This window comes from Anser anser, assembly GCF_964211835.1.
Source record: "Anser anser genome assembly, chromosome: 18".
In the NCBI taxonomy this organism is placed as follows: Eukaryota; Metazoa; Chordata; class Aves; order Anseriformes; family Anatidae; genus Anser; species Anser anser.
Window position 1 is genome coordinate 6,068,994 of NC_139739.1, and position 20,067 is coordinate 6,089,060.

Here is a 20,067-nt window from a genome sequence, read left to right on the forward strand (position 1 = left end):
AACTGTTAGAGGTTTATGGGGCAGCCTGTCAGGTGGGTCTAATTTCCAGGGAACACAAAAATCCAAGAGAGGTGTAAGGAGGAAGCTGTGAGATGTAAGAGAATTTTTATCCCAATATTTCACAGAAAGAAATTGAACGAGAGCAGTGATGAGGGAAAGTTTTAAATTCTGGAATGTTAACTTAAATGTGAGAAAGTGAACCCCCACTCTGATATCTGTGCACTATACAAAAGTGTGTGGAAAAGAACTTCTTTGAATGCTGTGAATTAGCTAAAACTGAGCTTGGATTACAAGCAGAGCTGAACACTACTCCAGATTTTATATTAGTTTCAGCAACAGCTTGACTGCAGTAACGCCGCAGTGATTGTGAAAGAGTGGTACTAACAATACTGCTGATGAGCCTGAGGTCCGTGTATGCAGCTTAGCTGCTTTCAGTGATGCAGGGGATTCACAGTTGTAACAAGTTTATTTCAGGAATGAAAAAACAATCTTGGAAAAACTTACAACCATGTGGCACTCAGATGTGAGGCTGGCACTGACCTGTTAGCCTGCTGATGAACTGGCCACGTGGAGTGCCAAAATTATCTGTGTCTTTATCACTCTGCTGTTATGTCTGTATCGCGGCTGGCTTGAATTCAGGCTTGCTTGATGAGATTTCTTTAGGTTTTAACTTGGGAAACAATAACATTTGCTTGGAGTTTTGGAGATTATTGGCAATCAACTTGTTTAAATAAATAAATAAGTAAGGCCAAGGTAAAATGTGACCAAAGACAAGCAGAATGTTCCTAAGGGACATGTTCAGCCCTTGATTGCCTTTGTGAGGTTGCATGGACGTAATTAAGGTCAGGACACCATCAGAATTTGGAAACTCAGTTGAGAAGCCTTTTCACAACTCTAGTCAAGTTAGTAAGATTGAGAATTTTTATAAATGCACCGCCCCAACAAAATATGTCCATGGGACATTTGGAGCAGTTGTGCAGATATTAACCAGCTGGTGCATCCTCCTCTGGGAAACTCATTGCTCTGATCAAGCTCCCCTTTCTGATGCGGGAAACAGATAAAGTAAAAAATAGCAAATCCTTGCTGGAGCTGCACTCTCAGGGGTTAATTCCTGTCTTTCGCCTTCCTTGATTCACAGAACCATGTTCTGGCTTTCTCCTCAGCCACTGCTCGCTGCAGTCAGAACAAACCTGTGCTGCCAGCTGCCCTACAATGTTATAGTTAGGAAGACAATGGTGCATTAATATAGCTGTGGTAGGAAAAATAAATAATCCATTTAGTTTGACGTGTTTAAACTGGTTTATGTTTGCTTCATCTGGAAAAAGTCCAGGTAGAGGGCACCCAGGGTGATACTTTGGTGGTTTTCCTGAAGTACTACAGTCCTCACTATGCAGCAGATTTTAACCTTGATAGGAACAGCAGAGGATGGGAGATAAGATGATCCCTCAAGTACGTATCCTCCATATCTTCCACTTGCATAGGTCTTGGGGAGATCTCAGCACACAATGCAACCACCTGCACCCAGCACCCAGTGGTACCCCCTGCTGGAGGGGAAATGGCTGGTGGAGAGGGCCTGTGCCCTGGCTGGGGAGGACAGATGAAATCAGAAGGAGAGATGCGGGCAGTATTCCTCTGGCACAGTGAGACCAAGGGATGTCACAAAGTGCTTCCTAGCCAGCAGGAGTCAAATCCAACATGGAGCAAGCCACACTTCAAAAGCACTCCAAAGAAAATTCAGGCACTATTATTTCATTTTGGGCAGCTTTACTTCCTCTCATCAGTCAGTGGGGTCCTGTGCTACTGCCAGCAAACATGCCAGCCATCTGGCAGTTTTTATTTTTATAGTGATCCAACAACTACGAAGCATGCCAGGCTATTTGTACCATCTGCCACATAAATGTCATTTCAGCAAAAGGATGCTGGACACCTGGGGACCTAGAGTTCCAAGTCCTTTTAAAGGGGAAATCATTGTCTCCCACTGTAGAATAGAGGTTGTTTGGATCCCCATCTAGCAAGAGACCAATGTAGGACAAAGCAGTAATATTTATGGCTCATAGACAATTCTCCAATTCTCTCTCTCTCTCTTTTTGGTTTCTTGTGAGGCTTTGCTCTTTCTGTCTTTTTGACTGAGGATGTAAAAATGACTGCACTAAAGCTCACAAGCGGATGGACATTTTCAGCAAAGTAATGGTATCATACAATCTCTGGCAGAAACTGTTCAGGTTTTTAAACATATTTTCTACATCTTTAAAACCAGAAAGGAGCTCTTTTTCCATGATTCAGAAGGGAGGATCAATGCATTTCAAGCTGCCGACCAATGGGCTTGAAAGCAGAGAAGAGTTTATGAAGGTCAAAACATTAAAAAACTTCTTGGTCTTGCAGCTGAATATATAGGCAACACATAACATCTTTAGGGAGCCCAGGATTTTGAAGAGACTTAGGGATTTGGCTGTGGGCTTCTATTTACAAAAGGAAGGACATCTTCTTTGGGGATATATATGTGTTTTTATGTTATTTTTCACTGTTATAGCTGAGTTTGACAGCAATTTTGGACAACATATGGGTGACTGAGAAAGAACAAAGTTCATCTATTTGTGTTTCTGAAGGCTGTTTTGAAAATGTCCTACTATTGTCAAATATTAAAAAATATGGGGTATAGGTGTATAATTTGTAAGTTTGGTGTGTTATTTTCCTAAATCGAATTTTGCAGTTATTATTCAAATATTGCACTCAGAGGACATCAAAATAACAGTTTGAAATGGGAACTTTTGTTCTTAAAATTTTCAGCCAGCTGAGGTTCAGATTATGTGCTGTAATGGGACAATGAAATGGAAGTAACATGGCATTCACTGATTTCTGCTGTTTTGTGATTTTAATATAATTACATTTCTCAGCATGTTTTTCATTGTTGGGAACATAAAAAGAATAGTGCCTTAGTCCAGTAATTTTTCTTTCTTGTTGAATATTTAAAAATTGGATAGGCATTGCAATTTTTTTGGTCCTTGTTTATTACCATTGACAGTTTATTTAATTGAAGAGATCTCTGCAGACAGTTTAGACAGCCCTTACCCAACAGATGAACAAAGATAAATCAGCCTATGTGTTTATGCTAGGGTTGCTTTGTAAATTTTCTTCTTTGCTCTTGCTCACCCTCTCTGCTTTCCCCTCCATTTTATTGTAGTAAATGTTGCCCCCTTTGAGGATCTCACTGATGTGCTCACTCTGTGATTTGCATTGTATTTCTTCTGTCTGTACTACACCCATGTTCCCTGAAAATTTTAACTCAGAGCCATTGTTCATCCTTTTGCGCTTCCGTTCATATGCCAGTGCAATTCTGCTAATTTTGATGGGAGGAAATAGGACACTTTCTGGGCCTGTCCTTAATCCCATATAATTACACAGAAAAAGTTGGACTAATGCTGCAAAATACTAACCCCCTGACATCCCTTGGAGAATTGTTTGGCAATTACTTAATTTCACTCAGCAGAACAGAACAAAAAATTACTTTTTATTTTGGAAAGCACAAATATTTAAGAGCACTATAATGGTCAAAAGAGTATGAAATAGGACTCTGTTTTAATCAGAACACTTAGCAAAATAACATAGTCTCCCTTTCTATGGTGGGAATGAAAGCGCCGAGCCATTTGGCAGCTAGATCTTCTTGCTGACTAAAGGATTTCCCCGTGCGGTATAAAAATGTTACGATAGTGCACCTTAACCCATCACTGTTTTCTGATGAACATCATTAAACTTAGTCCTTCTGTACTGTCTGGTTCAGTCTGCTTCTGGTGTTGACCTTTTCAAGCCCTTTCTCCCCAAAGCATGCTGTAGGGGAAATTCAGGGCTGGGTACCTGGGGAGTTCTGGCTGCAGTGCAAGCCACAGCTAGCCACAGTCCTGAATCGAAACGGACATTTCTGAATCAGAGCCCAAGCCGGGGAGAAGGGATGCAGACATACTCATTTTCATTGAATTTTGCTGGGAGCTGGGTATTTAATTATCCTCAACTGCTCTGAAAGATCTAAGGCTCGTTTTGGCAGGAGACCATTGTTTCTCTGCCTGCTAGAGCCTGCTGGACCCACACTGGGTTTTCTTCTCCTCATAGGCCTCTCTCGTGGACTTTGGTTTATCTGTTAATTGGAGAACAGTATGAGTCTGCTCTTGCTGGAACTGAAAGTAGAGAACAGATGTAGAAGTCTGAGGCGTATGGGTGAAAGTAGCTCCTTCAGTTTCACAGAGGATAATCTGCTGTAAATACATTTACCATTTCTTCCGAGAACGTTGCAGGTCTTAGGCCTGAAATGAAGGCAGAAAAGCACACTGCTCTGTGTTACACAAACAGAGATATGAGGAAAGACTCGCAAAAATCTGTTTTTCTGATCCCCAGACTTTATTGTAATTGGTACCGCTTCAGAACTTGAGTCCTTCCTCCCTGCCATGCTTCCTTCAGGCTTCATCTGAACGAGAAGCTTGCTGGGTGAGGTTCATAATGAGCAGATTACCCACTGTTTGATGACATCTTGCCCAGAAGTGCTCTAAAAGGCAATGTGGGCTTTTAAAAATACTAATTAATACTTTGGCAGAGATATTTGGAAAATTCTAGATTTTTCATGTCACAGCGAAAGGTTTTAAATAAGCAGCCACCGGGTTGGGCTGGAGGAAAAGGTTCCGTTAATGCCTGAAAAGTAAGTCCCCTTTGTAGCACTTCCCTGCTAATCTCCCGGAGATGTGGAGTTCACAGCGAATGGGAATTCAAAAGCAGTTCTGCTGGAAATGGCTGATAAAGATGATTGCGCTGCAAAACATGACTCTCAGAGGCTTTTTTCCTCTGAAGGTGTCTGATACACTGTGGATTGAGAAAAGTGTCTCTGAATAGAGTTAGACTTTTTGCTGTGAGTAGTGATTGTGTAGCCCCATTAGGTGTGGCCCCACCAAAATCATACTTGTGGTCTCAGTCAGTAGACTGAGCCTCCTGAATGGAACACAGATGTTAATCTGGAAAAAAAAAAAAAAAAAAAAAGGCACATAATGTTATGTACATAACAAAGTGCTTGGCAAGCTGAAGGAAAACAGTGATTTGTATTGTTATTATTATTTAATATACAAATAAAGGCCTCACTGGGCTGAAATTGAATTTCAGCAGCCTTTCTGGAGGCAATTAAAACCATTAGCTTCATCAGCCAAGGCCAGCGTTTTAATGTCTCTGAAACACTCAGGCTGCCAAAGTTAATTATTCATCCTTTTCTTAATTGGATTCAGATTGCATTTTAAAGGTGCAGCTTTAAGAGGGTTGGCTGAACCTTAATTTTTCAACCCTACCTCTCCTCCCTTCCCTCTCCCCAAGAAATGTCTCAGAAGATATCATTTCAAGCCTTTGTAGAAGGGTTGGAGGCTGGATTTCAGGCCAAGCCAGTAGCTGATCATCTCATGGCAGATCTCAGTCAGCTTGGTAAACGGGGCAAAAATCATACATCATTGTAATTGGCTTTGTGATAGTAATGCTACTTTTAGATGGCAAGCTGGCCAAAAGAGACACAAAAATATCACTTGTTCTTATGCTAAGACTTAGGGCAAAATACAGTTGTCAGGTCTTACATTTCCACTGGTAAACAAATAACTTTCATTTTATAAAATGCTTACACTATATAAACACATGCAAAATATCATATTCTGAGTTCTACCAATAATTCGCACTCTAAGATGCAAATGATAAGTATGATGTAGTCCTTAGACTGCAGGCTTCATTTCTTAAGGCTGTAAAACTGTTTTTTGGTTCAAAACTTGCAGTTTGTTTTTTGAAGAAATTGCTTTTCAGAACAGAGGATTCAAAAGTAGTTTATAAAATGAAATTATTCTTTCATGGCTACGTTGTCAAGTTGTAATTTGGTATACAGACAACCCTTTTCATCTATGACAAACGTCGTTTTAAGTAGTTGAACTCAGCCCTGTGACATGCTGCCTCTAAAGGCAAACAGGGAGGGATATTCTGCACTATATAAAGAAGAAAAGTTTAGATTAGCACTCCCCCAAAACATCCCTTCTCTGGACAAAGCCAGAGGTACACCTTCTGCAAAGGAGAAGCCGAGGGATCAACAGACTGAGGAATGAATACGGAAAAACAGCAACAAGAGTGCAGAACTCACAGAAAAGAAGGGAATACCTGGAAGGGGATGCTGAGCAAAGAGGGCCCTGTGCTGCCCAGACAGATGCTCTGATCTGACCCGTTGATATTTTCTGTCTCTATAGACCATTTAGCTTTTTGATGTATTGCTGTGCTGTGCGGTATAGATGGTTGCTTGTTAATATTACATAAATAAATAGGTTTTCTCATCTAGATACAGCTAACAATTTTTAGAGTACAGTCTTCCAAACAAACCTCTCAGCTTCAACTGACTTTTTCCAGATCCTCCAGAGATGAAAAGTACCATCCCATTATAATAATATATTTTCATCTTCCTGTGCAGTTATTTTTAAACTGAGAAGTTAGATGTCACTCGTTTTCTTGTTATTAACAACATCATAAAAGAAAAATATACATTTGAAGTCTGAACTGGTGTCTTTCCAGGATCATTTCTCAGGCCATCCGGTTGCCTATGAGTTTCCAAAATAAAATTGTTGAGCAATGTACTAACTTCTTTTATGAGTTAGAAGTAGGGTAAGACAATAGACTATAATATTTCAGATGGGTGTAACTGCTGAATCTGTCAGATCTTTGTCCACATTATTAGCGACACTTGCAAGGTAAAGACTGTCACAGGCTAAACTAAAAGGGTGGGAGTTTTATATGGAGTATGAGTTTTTGATTTAAGTGTTTCTCAAAGCTGAAACTAAGAAACATCTGTCTTTTATAGTGTTCATGATTACTAACACTCATGACTGCACGAGCTTGTTTCCTAGTGTTTCAGCTTGCTGCAGACTTTAGAAGATGACCTTATACCCTCAAAGAAGCAAAATCTTTTAGAAGCAAAGAATAATTTAATGTAGATTGGGACAAGTGTGAGAATCATCCTCATGGGACTACTTCACAGATTGCTCAATGTTTTATTTGCTACTCTTTAATGCTATTTTCTTTAGTAATAACATTACAGCCCGATTAGCATTTTTGTGCTGACTACAAGATCATCCCAAATTACTGTCTTGTATTCCATGTCATGAACTAAGTCAGAAAAACTGCAAATAGACAAGCTGAGGTAAGATGAAATCAGCTCCTGTCAGAGCACTAGGATTTATAGGGAATTGTTTCTGAACTGATGAGGCCCCACGTTTTGTCAGTCCAGGTATTTCTAAAAAAACTGCATGCATATAGTGTGAGCACAGACACACACCATCTAGCTGTGGTGTAACAGCTGGGTTGTGAGGAGTTAGTAGAGACCTGGTATTTTAAGTACAGGTTCTCTTCTCTTCCCCATCATATACCTGTCTTTAGAAATGAGGCTGCACATGCTGGGAATCATTCCAGGTCTCTTTGTGCTGTATCCCTTACAACCGATATCATCCACAAAAAGGAGTTGGTTGCAGTGGCGGGAGGCGATATGAGCAGGGACTGCTCTCTGGTGCAACTCCAACCTGACAGTTCAGTTTGAGAACAGCTATCAGAGGGCTCTACCTTTTCCTTAACAAAAACGATTCAGAACTACCTGCAAGATTTTTGTCCCTCACACCAGGCAGGACGACAATGTGAACTTCAGTGATGTTGCTTTTGAAACAGTTGTTAGCAGACAGATGGGGATATTGATTTAAGAACATCATTCATGGAGCATTGTCAGATTTTGGTCGTGTTTACCAGAGGCAAGAGCGATTTCCAGTTCACAGATGCGGATACCTATGTCAGTTATTTTAGGTTTGAATGGCTTGTTTATGTTTTGTTTAGGGGTGATTTTTTTTTCTTTGACGTTTCCAACTAATAGGGGCTCCACCTGGGAGTGCTTGACTTATGCCTTGTCTTGCCCTGCAGGGTCTTCTGGAGGAAGACTGAGCTAAAGCCCAGAGAAACTACTTTCTTAGAGGCATGTTAGTTATCATAGAAATTAGTTAGAAAAGGATGTCTATGTGATTATTATCTTCTTTTGCATGTAAAATGGAAAAAGAAAAGCTTTTGATTTTTGCCTGTTTCCACTAGATGGGTCCCCTGCATCTTCTGTCCTTGCATGTGATCATAAGACATTTCGTTGGTAGACATTATCCACCTTTGCCAATGCAAACACTGTGATAGACCAGAGGAAATCGAAATGAGTGCTGAGCAGCTTTCACCTCTGTAAGGAGAGTTTCTGGCTGCAGGTGTTGGGAGTGAAAGGAGTGAAAGCAAGCCTTGAATTGATGAGAAATTCTGATTTCAGGGTGACTAGAAGCTGGGAAAGTTTCTTCTGCTCCCCTCCTCCCTCTGGAGAACTGCAAATCAACCATAGCAAGAGAAACGGATGTGTACCAGAGCAATCAGGAAATGAGGTCCATGCAGTTTGGACGTGAATATCCCTGATGAGGAAATCATTTCAAAACTGCCCAATTTACCATGGAAGTTATTCCTGTTTCAGGAACAATCTGTGAAAGCTATACATGGCTTTTCTGGGCAATGAGGAGAGACAGAAGCTCTTTCGTAGAAATTAGGTGGACCTTTTAAGCTGGTCCAGCACACAGAACTCTTTTGTCTCTGTAATTGATGCTATCCAAGTCAGGGGCAAGAAATGTGTCTTTGGCTGAAAGAGAAAAAAAAAAGTACTAGAGAGCTGCATCATATTCCCTAGGAACTGTAACACCATAGCAACAGTTGTCTTTCAGTGCTGCTGCTGCATCGCTTGATAGTGCTCAGATTGCTGGGAGAGCCAGAATCGGTTCTGCTGTGACACTGACTGCGCGTGAGCTGGTACTGTTAGTGGATAATTACAGGAAAAATGGACATATACAGTGCATCATTTTTGTCTGTATATGCAATGATTTTTTTTCTAAGAAACACGCAGCATTTATTTCTATACTATAAAAGGAATTTTAAGGGGAAATTTATCAGTAGAACTGATGGGGTCAATATTCTTTGATGAAATACTTTGCATGGCAGGAAATGATATTGTGTGTGTGAAAATAATGTAAAATCCCAACCTGTGAGGATGGATTATTTATATTAGACAGATTTACTGTAGAATAAATAAATAAATAGGAAAATATATCGGTTCTTTCAGTATTTTTTTTTTTGGAATTAATAAATATTCTGAATGAGTTTTCAGCCAGGAATTAAATGTATAGTGAATAGATGTTGAAATAAAAACATGGCATTTCAAAAAAATAAAATAATAATAATAAAATAACTTTTGGATTGACTACATATTTGTTTTCAGATGTTCAGTTTATGAAAATGTCAACTCTATCCAAATTCAAGTCAGGAGAAATGTTTGAAAATTCTTCTGAGATGAGAAAGCTTTTTCCTGCCTAGTTCTGTTCTACTTATTATATATTAATACTGCCTGGCTCCCTTTGTTAGGTGTGGCTTTTTTGTCATTCTTGTATGCGAACTTGCATGGAAAATTAAAGCACACTTTCTGATCAAGTTAGGATGAAGAGACAGAACAAAATGTCCCTCCCCCTTTGAATCTACCCAGGTTTTAACATATATCCTAGTGTCGGGTACTGTAGAGTCACAGACTGAATGTTCATGAAAATTGAATTACTTCTCCAAAAGGTGCCTGTACATAAAAATAGAGGCTGAACCTAGAGGTTTACCCTCTGGCTGCTCTTGCTGGGTCTTTTCTCTGGTTTTTCATTCTGTAGATGTTAGTCCACCTCCTTCAACAGGCACTGAAAACATGATACATTAAACAAAACAAGTGGGCTATAAATGGCCCGTGATTTATGGGTTATCTTGGTTTGTCAGTTCTCACTGCTGTGAAGCACTTCTGGTATTTGCACAACGATGTAAATTATTGCAGCGTGAGAGCATTAGCAAAGTGCCCTGCGAGCTGTGAAATATCCCATTGCTGACATTGTTTGTGCAGCCCAATAAACTGCTCTAATCTCAGGCTTGATGCTATCTCAGCAGTAGAGGAGCTAACTTGTTTTGAGGAAATACTGACTGATGAAATGCAAGAGGGAACCAAAATGCCACAGACATGTGGATGCCCTGGCTGTGCAGCTGACAGTTCAGACGGCTCTTCATTTTGCACGTCAGAAACAGCAGTGAATGATCATGAACATCACCTTATATATGGGGACAAGGGAAGAGGAAAAGCTACATGCAGGGGGGCTGACCTATGGTTCTGTAATGTAATAAATCAACTAATAGTTTTTTTTTTCTTTTTCTTTTTTTTCTTTTTCTTTTTTTTTTCTTCTCTCATTTGTGTACAGCTAACGAGAGAACACCAGGTGGCCCTCTCCTCCATCACTTACATCGGCTGTGCTCTGTCCATCTTCTGCTTGACGATCACGCTGGTCACATTTGCTGTGTTGTCGTGAGTGATTTTAACTTAATACCTGCTGAGAACTATGGTGCAGAAAAGCCAAACAATGCATTTCAGGCCACTGATTTGGATCCCTTTAGGTGCTCAGAATAAAACAAAGGCTAGTAATTCTACAACCTTCCTTAATTAGATCCTGCACATGTATTTGTAACGGTTGGTTATTTCTTAATTACTCTAATTTCCCGAAATGGGGTGGTCTCTATATAGCGAGCTATTTCCATGCTATGCGGGATTTTTAGATTTATTTATTTTTTTAAATGTCCATGTCTTGCCCTAATTCAGGAATCTTGTAAGGAGGCTGTAGAGTGTTTGATCAGGAGCTAAAGGCAAGCACAGTATCAGCAATTACTGCAGTATTACACACACTCTCCCCACTAGATATTTCTTGGAATTGCTTGGAGTGAAATGAGCAGTACTTCTTTCTGCTTTGTAACCATCTTTTCTGTAAGGCAGTGTATTTATAAGCCATGTAGGTGTGCCTGGACAGGAAGGCTCAGTCAACATTAGATGCGTCATTTCTGTTTTGTCAGGATTGGTTACAACTGCATCATATAACCCACATTTATTTTCAAATATCTTTCTGTTCTCTGTTGGGCGAGTTTACGAATGTGTTCCTTTAGGAGGATGAAGGACACTATAGGAAGTGTGAAATTCCCTCTGTCTCGTGTTTAAATCCTCTAGATCCCTGCACCCTCACACCTGTAATATGGCAGCCCCTTTGCTGTGCTTTCTGCACTGGGAAGGTTTTTGCCATGGGCACTTAGGGTCTCTTTGCCTGTTTATGTTCCAGTAGTGACAGCTGAGTTTGAGGCCCAGCTAGGCTTGATACAAACATTTCTGAAAAAAAAAAAAAAAAAGCTTTTATAGAGGTTTCTGTTAAAAAATAGAAAATCTGACAAGGGGTGAAATAACTCATCCAAGGTTGCGCAGCAGATTGGGATCTTAACAAAGAATGTGATTTCTGTCTCCTTTCTTGTTAAGCACTAAACCATGTTCTTCCTACTCAGGAGTTCAAGTTTTGATTTCTGTGCCTAAGCATGTCTTTTGGATGTCCTGTTAAGAGGCCAGTTTCTAGGAAAAAGGGTTTGCTGAAACCCAATAAACTGATTGCAATATTTGTTTGTTCCAAAAAACTTATTATTTCCAAGTCTTAAGATCTGTGTTGGTCATACTTGGATTAAATGTGCAATGAGTGGCAAAATCCAATCTAAACAAGTCCAATGTCTGCCTATCTGGCATTGCGCTATTGGCATACTTAGACTAAGGGGAATGATCTGCTCCATTTTTGTCTTGAGTGCAAAACTGGATGTTAGAGTGTTTAGAAAGGAAAATGAGCAAAAGAAGCTGATACTGCTGCAGCTGGGCTGAAAACTCCTTGAGAAACTGGAGGCAAACAGCACACTTGGAAAGAGAGTTTGGACCCAGCTGACTATCAGTGTTAAGCACCCCACCTACATACAGAATCATTCAAACTGCCAATTAAAAATAATTTGATTAGGTTTTCACTGGAGAGCACGGCCTCATTAGACAGCTGAAGTGAAATTTTGCAATGCAGCGTTAGCTGATCATGAGGTAAGTGGAGAGGAATCTGGCAAGTTCTTTGCTACTCTGCATCCTGGCAAGGACAGCTGCTTCCCAGGGGGGCAGTCCTGATTGCCTTCTGGGCAATGACGCTCCAGTTTGTGACGACATGAAACTCCTTATTAGAAAGCCATTGGCACCAAGCAGTGCAACCTGTCTCTGGGTTACTTTTAGGACATTGATGAGTTTTTTAGACTCCCTCTTCACTCCCTTCTCATGGAACTTTGGCTGAAACAGCACTAGAAGAGCAGGGATGATAGCAAGCCATCATCTGCATCATCGAGTCCGTGTCATCCTGCTGAAGGGGGAGAGCACAATATATCACCAGCTGTTGCAAAAGTCATCACAATGCAGCGTGATGCAGCAAAAAGATGGGAGTGGGTACTGTTGTGCAGAGGAAGCACTGCCATTCATGCAGGCAAATGGTTCAGGTCTCCCAAAACAATTAAAGCTGCCAGTGGGGACTGGCAGGCAGCATGTATCGAAAGCGAAAACTTGTAGTCATTACCACTGTTCTATATTTTAAAGAAAATAATAAAATTATGCAAAAGGCCTGAAATGTTCAGATAATGTTTTTGGTTTATACTTCCTATTTCTGGATGAGTACAGAAGCAAATGGTCAGAAGGCTTCCAGGAAACCACGTTCTTGTCAGATTTCCTGCCAGTTTTTGCAAAGACAAGAGAGACAAGGTTCATATAATGTTGTAATAATGGTCAGTGCTCTATCAAGATGGGCATTGACCATATGTGTAAGTAGTTATATTTCTTGTGCTAAGAAGCTGATACTGGTAAAGTCAAAATTGTAACAGCATCCTTTTCAAGTTCACTTATTTCAAATACAGGCAAATCTCAACAAAATACAAATAGAAACTTTGTGGGACAGTCTGGGCTAGATGGTGCAAGGTGCTGAAAACTTTCTGTGAAGTGCAGATCTGATGTCCCTCCTTGACAGCTCAGCACCATTCAGAATCAAGCCCTTTGCAACTGTTCCATCACAAGTCATTAGCAGAGCTAGTTAATGTGCAAATCAGATTGCTGCTGCCTTCAGGATGGTGGCAGAGTAAACAAGAAACCAGGTAAATACCACTCAGTCCTGGTGGAAAAAGTGCTGAAAAGACATTGTGATAACCCCACCAGGGCAAGAGACCAAAAGCCAAACAAAATGCTTTCTGATAAATCATAAATGTGTTCGTGTTTCTTGGAATACCGTCTTATTCATGTGTATTTCTGTCTTCTGCCAGGTCTGTGAGCACCATCCGCAACCAGCGCTACCATATCCATGCCAATCTGTCCTTTGCTGTCTTGGTAGCTCAGATCTTGCTTCTCACCAGTTTTCAGTTCAGCCCTGGAACGGTAAGTGCAAGAGAGAATGGCTGTGTTTTTGCAAGGCATCTGCATGGTATGAATGCTGCATGCAAGAAAGTGTCTGTTGCAGGTGAGGTCTCCCATTTGAAACATGCCTTAGCCAAAAATGCCACCCCACAACCTGGATAAAGCTTTCTTTGAATTCAGTAGTGTTATAATACTATTTGTCTGTGTCTGTTTGCAAAACAATTCTGTATTGGAGAAGGTTGTATGAATTTTGTACTTAGGTAGGGTGGTAGTTTATTTGTATTTCTGTTAGGTGATTGATTTTTCTTTCTTTTTTTCCTCCTTTTTTTTTTTTTTTTCATTTTAAAAAGTCATCTTATTCTTGCTGGAAGGTAATGAGCTTCCCAGTGGAACTTTCACAATTTATTCTGCTTTCTTGGTCAGCAAAACAGAAGGTCTTTTTTTGGTTGTTGTTCATGAAGTTTTATTTATGTGGTAGAATATGTTTTAGATATGTTAGAATATGTTTAGATATGTTAGAACATATTCTAAACATATGTTTAGAATATGTTTAGAATATGTGGTAGAATGTTTTGAGTAGCAGATTTATTGTTCATGATCTCCACTCTGGAAATTTAGATATTTTTAAAATATCATTCATGTTTGACCTGAGTCATAATCAATGAGAAAGGTACAGCAAGCATTGCTTACTTAGCCATAGGTGTCAGAAAGCATTGCCTCTAGGTATTGTTAAGAGTTTAAACCAAGATCCTCAGTACTGCAAAGCACGTATATACTTCCTAGGCAACTCAGGCAACTATTTAAGCAAATGACATACATGTTCATATTGCTTACCTGGAACTTAAGCTTTAAGCAAGTTTAGGCTTTTTCTGCCTTATCATGAAGACCTGAACTTTAAGTTACAGACTGATTTTATAGATCTCCTACTGTAGGTTGGAATTCTTATACAGAGTGCCACGGTCTAAACCATCAGAATTGGCACCTAAAACATTAATTAGACTCAATTAAGATGAGTATGCCAAGGTAACTATATTACACACAAGTGAAAATGATTTGTTCCCACTGTTAAAAAATATTAAAAAACGCTATTTTAAATCACATAAAATCTGTTGATGTAATGTCCCACTTGAAAAAGGCAGAAACAAAAACTGATTTTAAAATAATCTTCCAGTGTGTTCTGTTTGTGTAATGGGCAAAACTTGGCTGCTTCTCTGGTCAGCTGTTGCTCCATATTATTTTGGACAAGCAAAAAGGACTTTCTACTAATCTTTTATTCTTCTCATTCTTAGTACCAGTAAATAAGAGGTTTGCATACTTTTAATTTTGTCAATACAAAAGCTATGTAAATTTATATTCATCTCAAATGGGATACCTTGAACTTCTGTTAAGTTTATAAATAATGTCTGCTTTTACATAGGCTATTATTACATGAGGATGTACAAACTCTTTGTAAATCTAAGTTTGTACTCCTCCGGGTATGAACAACCTTAACATCCAGGTAGGTCCTGAGTTAAGATAATGTGCAAGGGGGAAAATAATAGGGAATGGTTTATATGAAAAATGAAATCAAGACTGTGGAGAGCAACAAAGGATGTAACCTAAACCTGAAGACAAAGGTAAACTAGGTATTAAAATAATCCTCTCTAAGTAAGTATAGAGCTAACATTCTGCTGAAAGAACATAGGCTGGAGGGCAACAAATGTTCCCTGAGCATAAGAGGTGTCTTATTCTCACAGTTTCTCTTTTTGTAGCCAATCCAGATTTTCAAACAATCCAGCTGAACCACTTCTGATGAGTTGTAAAAGCTTCTTTACAGCTTACCAAGCCTGCATCACCTCCAGCCTTTTTAAATACTACAAAGTACTAGTTGCATTTCCTGCTTTTAGTTGGATATTGGTAGAGCTCACATTCTCCAGAGTCCTATCCCAGGGTCCACCTACATTTATAGCATGCCGTGTTTACACTGACATTTGCTTGTTCAGTTGAGAAGAGGTAGCTAAGCTTGTAAAGCACTCACATTGATTTATGTTGCAGTTTAACAGGTGCATATTTTAATGTCTCTTAAACCCCTTCAAAACATACTTCACTTATATTGAAATTATTTTGTATGAAACCAGACAAAACGTATCAGGTACTCCTTTTGGAAGTGGTGTAGGTAAAGTCATGTAACATCAAAACCTGTATTAATTTCTCATATGTTTACCTATAGGGAAACCATAATTGGTAGCTCTCTGAGCCTGTTTTTATTTACATCCAGAGGGGCTGGTTCTCCAACCAGTGATCTTTTCCATATGTGATTATATTTTGGTGTGAATTGGCCACTATGTTTACCACTATGAATACTTTTTCTCCTTTAAAACCATAGCTCACAGAAAGCAAGCCTTTTTTATGCAATAGGCTTTCCAAAGTGAAACATTTCAGAGAGTCCCTGGATATTTCAGCCCTATCTCCTCTGTAACAGCAATAATTGTATGGCACAATACTGTAAAGATCTTGAAGCTGAAAAGCATGAAGTATGTATCCGCTGCACTTTTATTTTTATTGTTATAACCTCTAGGGATCAGGAGTGTTGTGATTCATCCTTTTATTAGTCTTGTGTACTTGTTTCTGCATGCTCTGTTCTCACTAGCTTGGACATCAGTTTTAATACCTTTAATTGCTGCTGTAATTGGACTGCTAAATGGTAGTTTACAAAAAGAGGGAGGCAGTATGTACGCTAGAAGGTGTACTTAATCTTCTCCTTCTGCCAAAGGTGGGTATATTTAGTGCTAAACAGTTTATAAGTGCTCTGCTTGAGAGGACAGGTGGTACCAGTCTGCTTGAGGAAATGCAGTGCAATAAGGTATGGCATTGAATAAACAGACCATGAGCTCACATCATTTTCTTACATGACTGCCTTTAGACTCTCCATCCTTTTCCCATCTCTATCTCTAGGGATATTTAGTTTTTGATTCCAGATATAGCATGCAGTATTTCCCTGTTAATTTCAGATTTATTGTTTAATCATTTTCAATTTATACTACAGCATTTTTCCTTTTGGAGCAATGTTTAACTTACTAACTACAAAACTCAACTTCCACAATAGGACTTTGGTCTTCCTAACACATTCAGGAACATCTTTTTTTTTTTTTTTCCTTTTAATAGAAATCTCGATTCCTTACATCAGTAGTTGGAGAAACAAAATGAATTTCTTTTGTTTGTGCTATAGGTATCTACAGAATTTGAAGACTGTGTATCAAAGTAGCATAAAGACTGCAGGGAAGGACATTTTCAGTGTGCTTTTTAAAAATGCAATAAAATTGCAACTCAAATTGAAAACACTATTACAAATTGGATTTAGAAAATACAAGCAAATTTACCTACCTGCTTTAAGACTGTCCTCAATGAACAAATTAATATTATTTTCTTAGAGACATTTCTGAGAGACCGCTTTACTTTCTCAACAACCATAGCATGACAGGCTTTGCTACTAGCTGGACTGATTTTTGTATTTCCACAGACTCACAATTAGTCAAGTGTAGTAATAATAGTAGTAAGATCTGTCTTTCTATAAGTATCCTACTCTACGTAGCATGCATCCTGTGATACAGAAAGAGTTGCCTAGTTGTTTTTAATGTGTATTGTCTCAGCTTTGCAATGCCTCTTTCAAGAAGGCAATTCTGCCATTTGAGGATGTTTTCAAAGTAGTAAGTAAGGCATAAATGTGGAATGAGTATTAAGCAAAATTATGTACAGACTAGCCTCCTGCAACTGCGCTTATTTTTTTTTTTCTGGTGTTTTGTGATGTGTATTGCTTGGCTACTCAAAAAAATTGAAAGTATCCAGTTGACAAGAGTAGCTTGTAAGTCAGCTTTATGTTGCATTTATATTTTTGTGGACTTATCTTCTGATAGAAATCAAAAGGCATTAAAATTGATTTCATTGCCTTATGATAAAATTAACTGGAAAGGTTTTTACAGTTTTTGTCAATAAGCAAATCTGGTTTAGTTTTATATCACCAAACATTTTGAAATACTAAAACGCCTACAGATCTCACTTACATGAATTAAAACCAAAGTTATTGCTTTTTAATACATGTAATCACAGGGGATTTGCATCAGAATGTCCCTCTACTAGCACAGGACCAGCTGAGTAAAAGCGAGAATTTACTGGAAGGCCTCAATTTTTATTACACTATCAAAGTTCCAACGTTTTAATTTTCAGTAGCCTACCAAGTACCAAACTATCAACAAAAAGGAAAAAATGCCACCACAGACCAGCTAAACTAACATGACAAAGGGAACTACTGATTAACATCTTGAAGACCACTGTGGCAGCAAACTGGTTTCTACTGGTAATGCTTCCTCAGCACACAGGCTCCCCTGGCCTGGTTAGCTTACTGTGACTTGTTCAGATGAGGAAGGAAATCCTTGAAGAAGACAAAAAAATCTTTCTGTGGACCACATGCAAGCAACTCCTCCAAAATTCTGGAGGTGTCATAGTAGGGATGTTACAGCTACAAAGCAGAATGACCACCATCAGTATGCTACAGGCCGCAAAAATCAAATGAAGCTGGGACTCCTTCCAAGAACATGTTTAAAATGTACCTTAACTGAAAGCAAACCAAACAAGGTTATCGTGTGGTAAGATCATTGTCAGTCACATCTGTTCAATTACTGTATGATGAGGGAAACCACTTGTGGTGAGACATCCTCGAAAAGCAATTAGTGGGGGAAAGGAGAATGTGCTGTGTGAATATGTGAGGAGTGGGGAAGAAGAAAGGGTTACTTTTCACTGTTTTACAAAGTAGGCTGATAAGAGACTTGTAAGAGATGTAAGGATCTCTTCGAAAGGATCTCTTTGAAGATTAACTTGGGAGAACTGCTATGACAGCCCTTAAGGAAAAGCCAGGCCTCAGGCCCAGGCTGCGTTTCCTCTAGCCCACAGCAGGCCGTAGTAAGGCCTGTAAGCGGGACTTAGAGGCAGCTGCAAGCAGGACTCAGGAGGACATTTTTACTTCTTGCTGCATTGCCTTTGGCATGGCATTCCTATCTCTTTTGGGGCAGCATTTATTTCACTTCAAAACATGTAGTGGGTTACACCGAAGCAGATAGTCCAGTTTCCACCGGGTAGGCTTACTTTCTTGATGCTATTTTTCTGTTGATTAAACTTCTCTACTAGCTCCTATTGCCAGAATCTTGATGGCAGGCACATAGTGCTCCAAAAGTCTATCACAAAGGATTTGAACTGTCTGTAAGGACCCTACGGAGAAGAATTTCAGTTCTTTGCCTTAATCACTAAGTGTGTTCTTGGCAAATATGGCTTTGCATACATCAGGTGCATATTTCAGACTCAGTAACCGGGAATTCAAGCAGGAAGGCAAACTAGATGACCACCATAGGAATTGAGAGCCAATTATAGCTTGGTGTAATTTTTTTAAATCTCTCTATTAGTGTTGTTAATAGAGGCATGTAAGAAACTTTTACAGAATTTCTAACACACACACACAGACGCTAGAATGCAATGTGATTTAACCTGTGTGTTATCCTATTTTTAATATGAAGAACATCACAGAAGAGGGAGCAGGGTACAGCACAGTGTCTGTACCTTCACTTGTCTGATTTTCTTGTTTACTACAAACTCAGCAACAGGTGTTGAATCTGCAAATTTCTAATTTTTAAATATTGTATATACTTTAGTAAGAGTATCATTTATGCACAAATAAGCAATCAGTTTTGCTTTCCACAGCATGTCTGGCAATGGATTTTTGTTGTTGTTGTTTGTGATAAGGTAAGAGGATTTGTTACTCCGAATCTATCTCAAAATGCTGCAGAAAAATAGTCCTCTAGTGCTTTGTACTTTAATGTTTTACACCAGTGATTTAACATAAATGTAAAAAGAAACAAAATAATTGCAAAACCAATATGACTGGATCACAAAGAAGTAATATATTTTTTTTTTTTTGTTCTTAATCTAGCTGCCTTGCAAGATCTTGGCCATTCTCCTTCATTTTTTCTTTCTGAGTGCTTTTGCATGGATGCTGATGGAAGGATTTCATCTCTACAGTATGGTGATCAAAGTATTTGGGTCAGAAGAGAGCAAGCACTTATATTATTATGGAATTGGATGGGGTAAGCATTTAGGAGCTGCTTGCTTTTATTTTCTTCACCATGGAACAAGATTATATTCAGAAGCATATGTAAAAGAGTGATCATATGATCAGAGTTTACCTTACTGAGAGTAGGTCTTAACCAAATGTTAATATGTGTAGTCCCTAGACATAATCCCACTGCAGTAAATTCTTTGATGTCACTAGGCCAGATCAGATCCTAAATTAGCAAATCAATAGGAGGAATAGGGGAGGGAGGCCTCACTGCACTGACAAGTTCTTTTTATTGTCAGTCCCCAGCTTTCTCTCTTGTTAGTATATTTACTCTGAATACAAACAGCAACATTTAATTAGAAATCAAGTGTCAGTACCACTTTCAGCAGCAGTATGTGCTCATGCTCTACTGAGTAGTTTTGGGTTGTTCCTTCATGATCTTGATGAAAGTACAATAGAGAGAATTTATATATATATCCCATAAAACTTCCACATATTAAGTTCTGCAAGTCTGGGGAAAGAGGCTAACAAAATTGTCTTAAGATTATTTTGTTTGGCTGTAAAATTTAGGGTAAATTTGTCTTGAATACAGCTATCAAAAGTCAAGCATTCTTGTGCCATCCTGAGACCG

General features: G+C 39.1%; 1 protein-coding gene and 1 long non-coding RNA gene across 3 annotated transcripts in view; one reads left to right on the top strand and one right to left on the bottom strand.

Annotated features, from left to right (window-relative positions):
• The window catches only part of ADGRD1 (adhesion G protein-coupled receptor D1), a 157,650-nt gene that overhangs the window by 93,081 nt on the left and 44,502 nt on the right, over positions 1-20,067 (top strand). For both annotated transcript variants that reach the window (XM_083803701.1, XM_083803702.1), the window contains 3 exons: positions 10,329-10,432; positions 13,264-13,375; positions 19,311-19,464. In XM_083803701.1, coding sequence (XP_083659827.1) covers positions 10,329-10,432; positions 13,264-13,375; positions 19,311-19,464 — 370 coding nt within the window. The remainder of the gene's footprint in view (positions 1-10,328; positions 10,433-13,263; positions 13,376-19,310; positions 19,465-20,067) is intronic.
• LOC310883420 lies at positions 988-13,315 on the bottom strand. Its single transcript, XR_014573526.1, has 2 exons — positions 13,230-13,315; positions 988-4,994 (listed from the first exon to the last, which is right to left on the bottom strand). It is a non-coding gene; the product is annotated as an uncharacterized lncRNA (long non-coding RNA).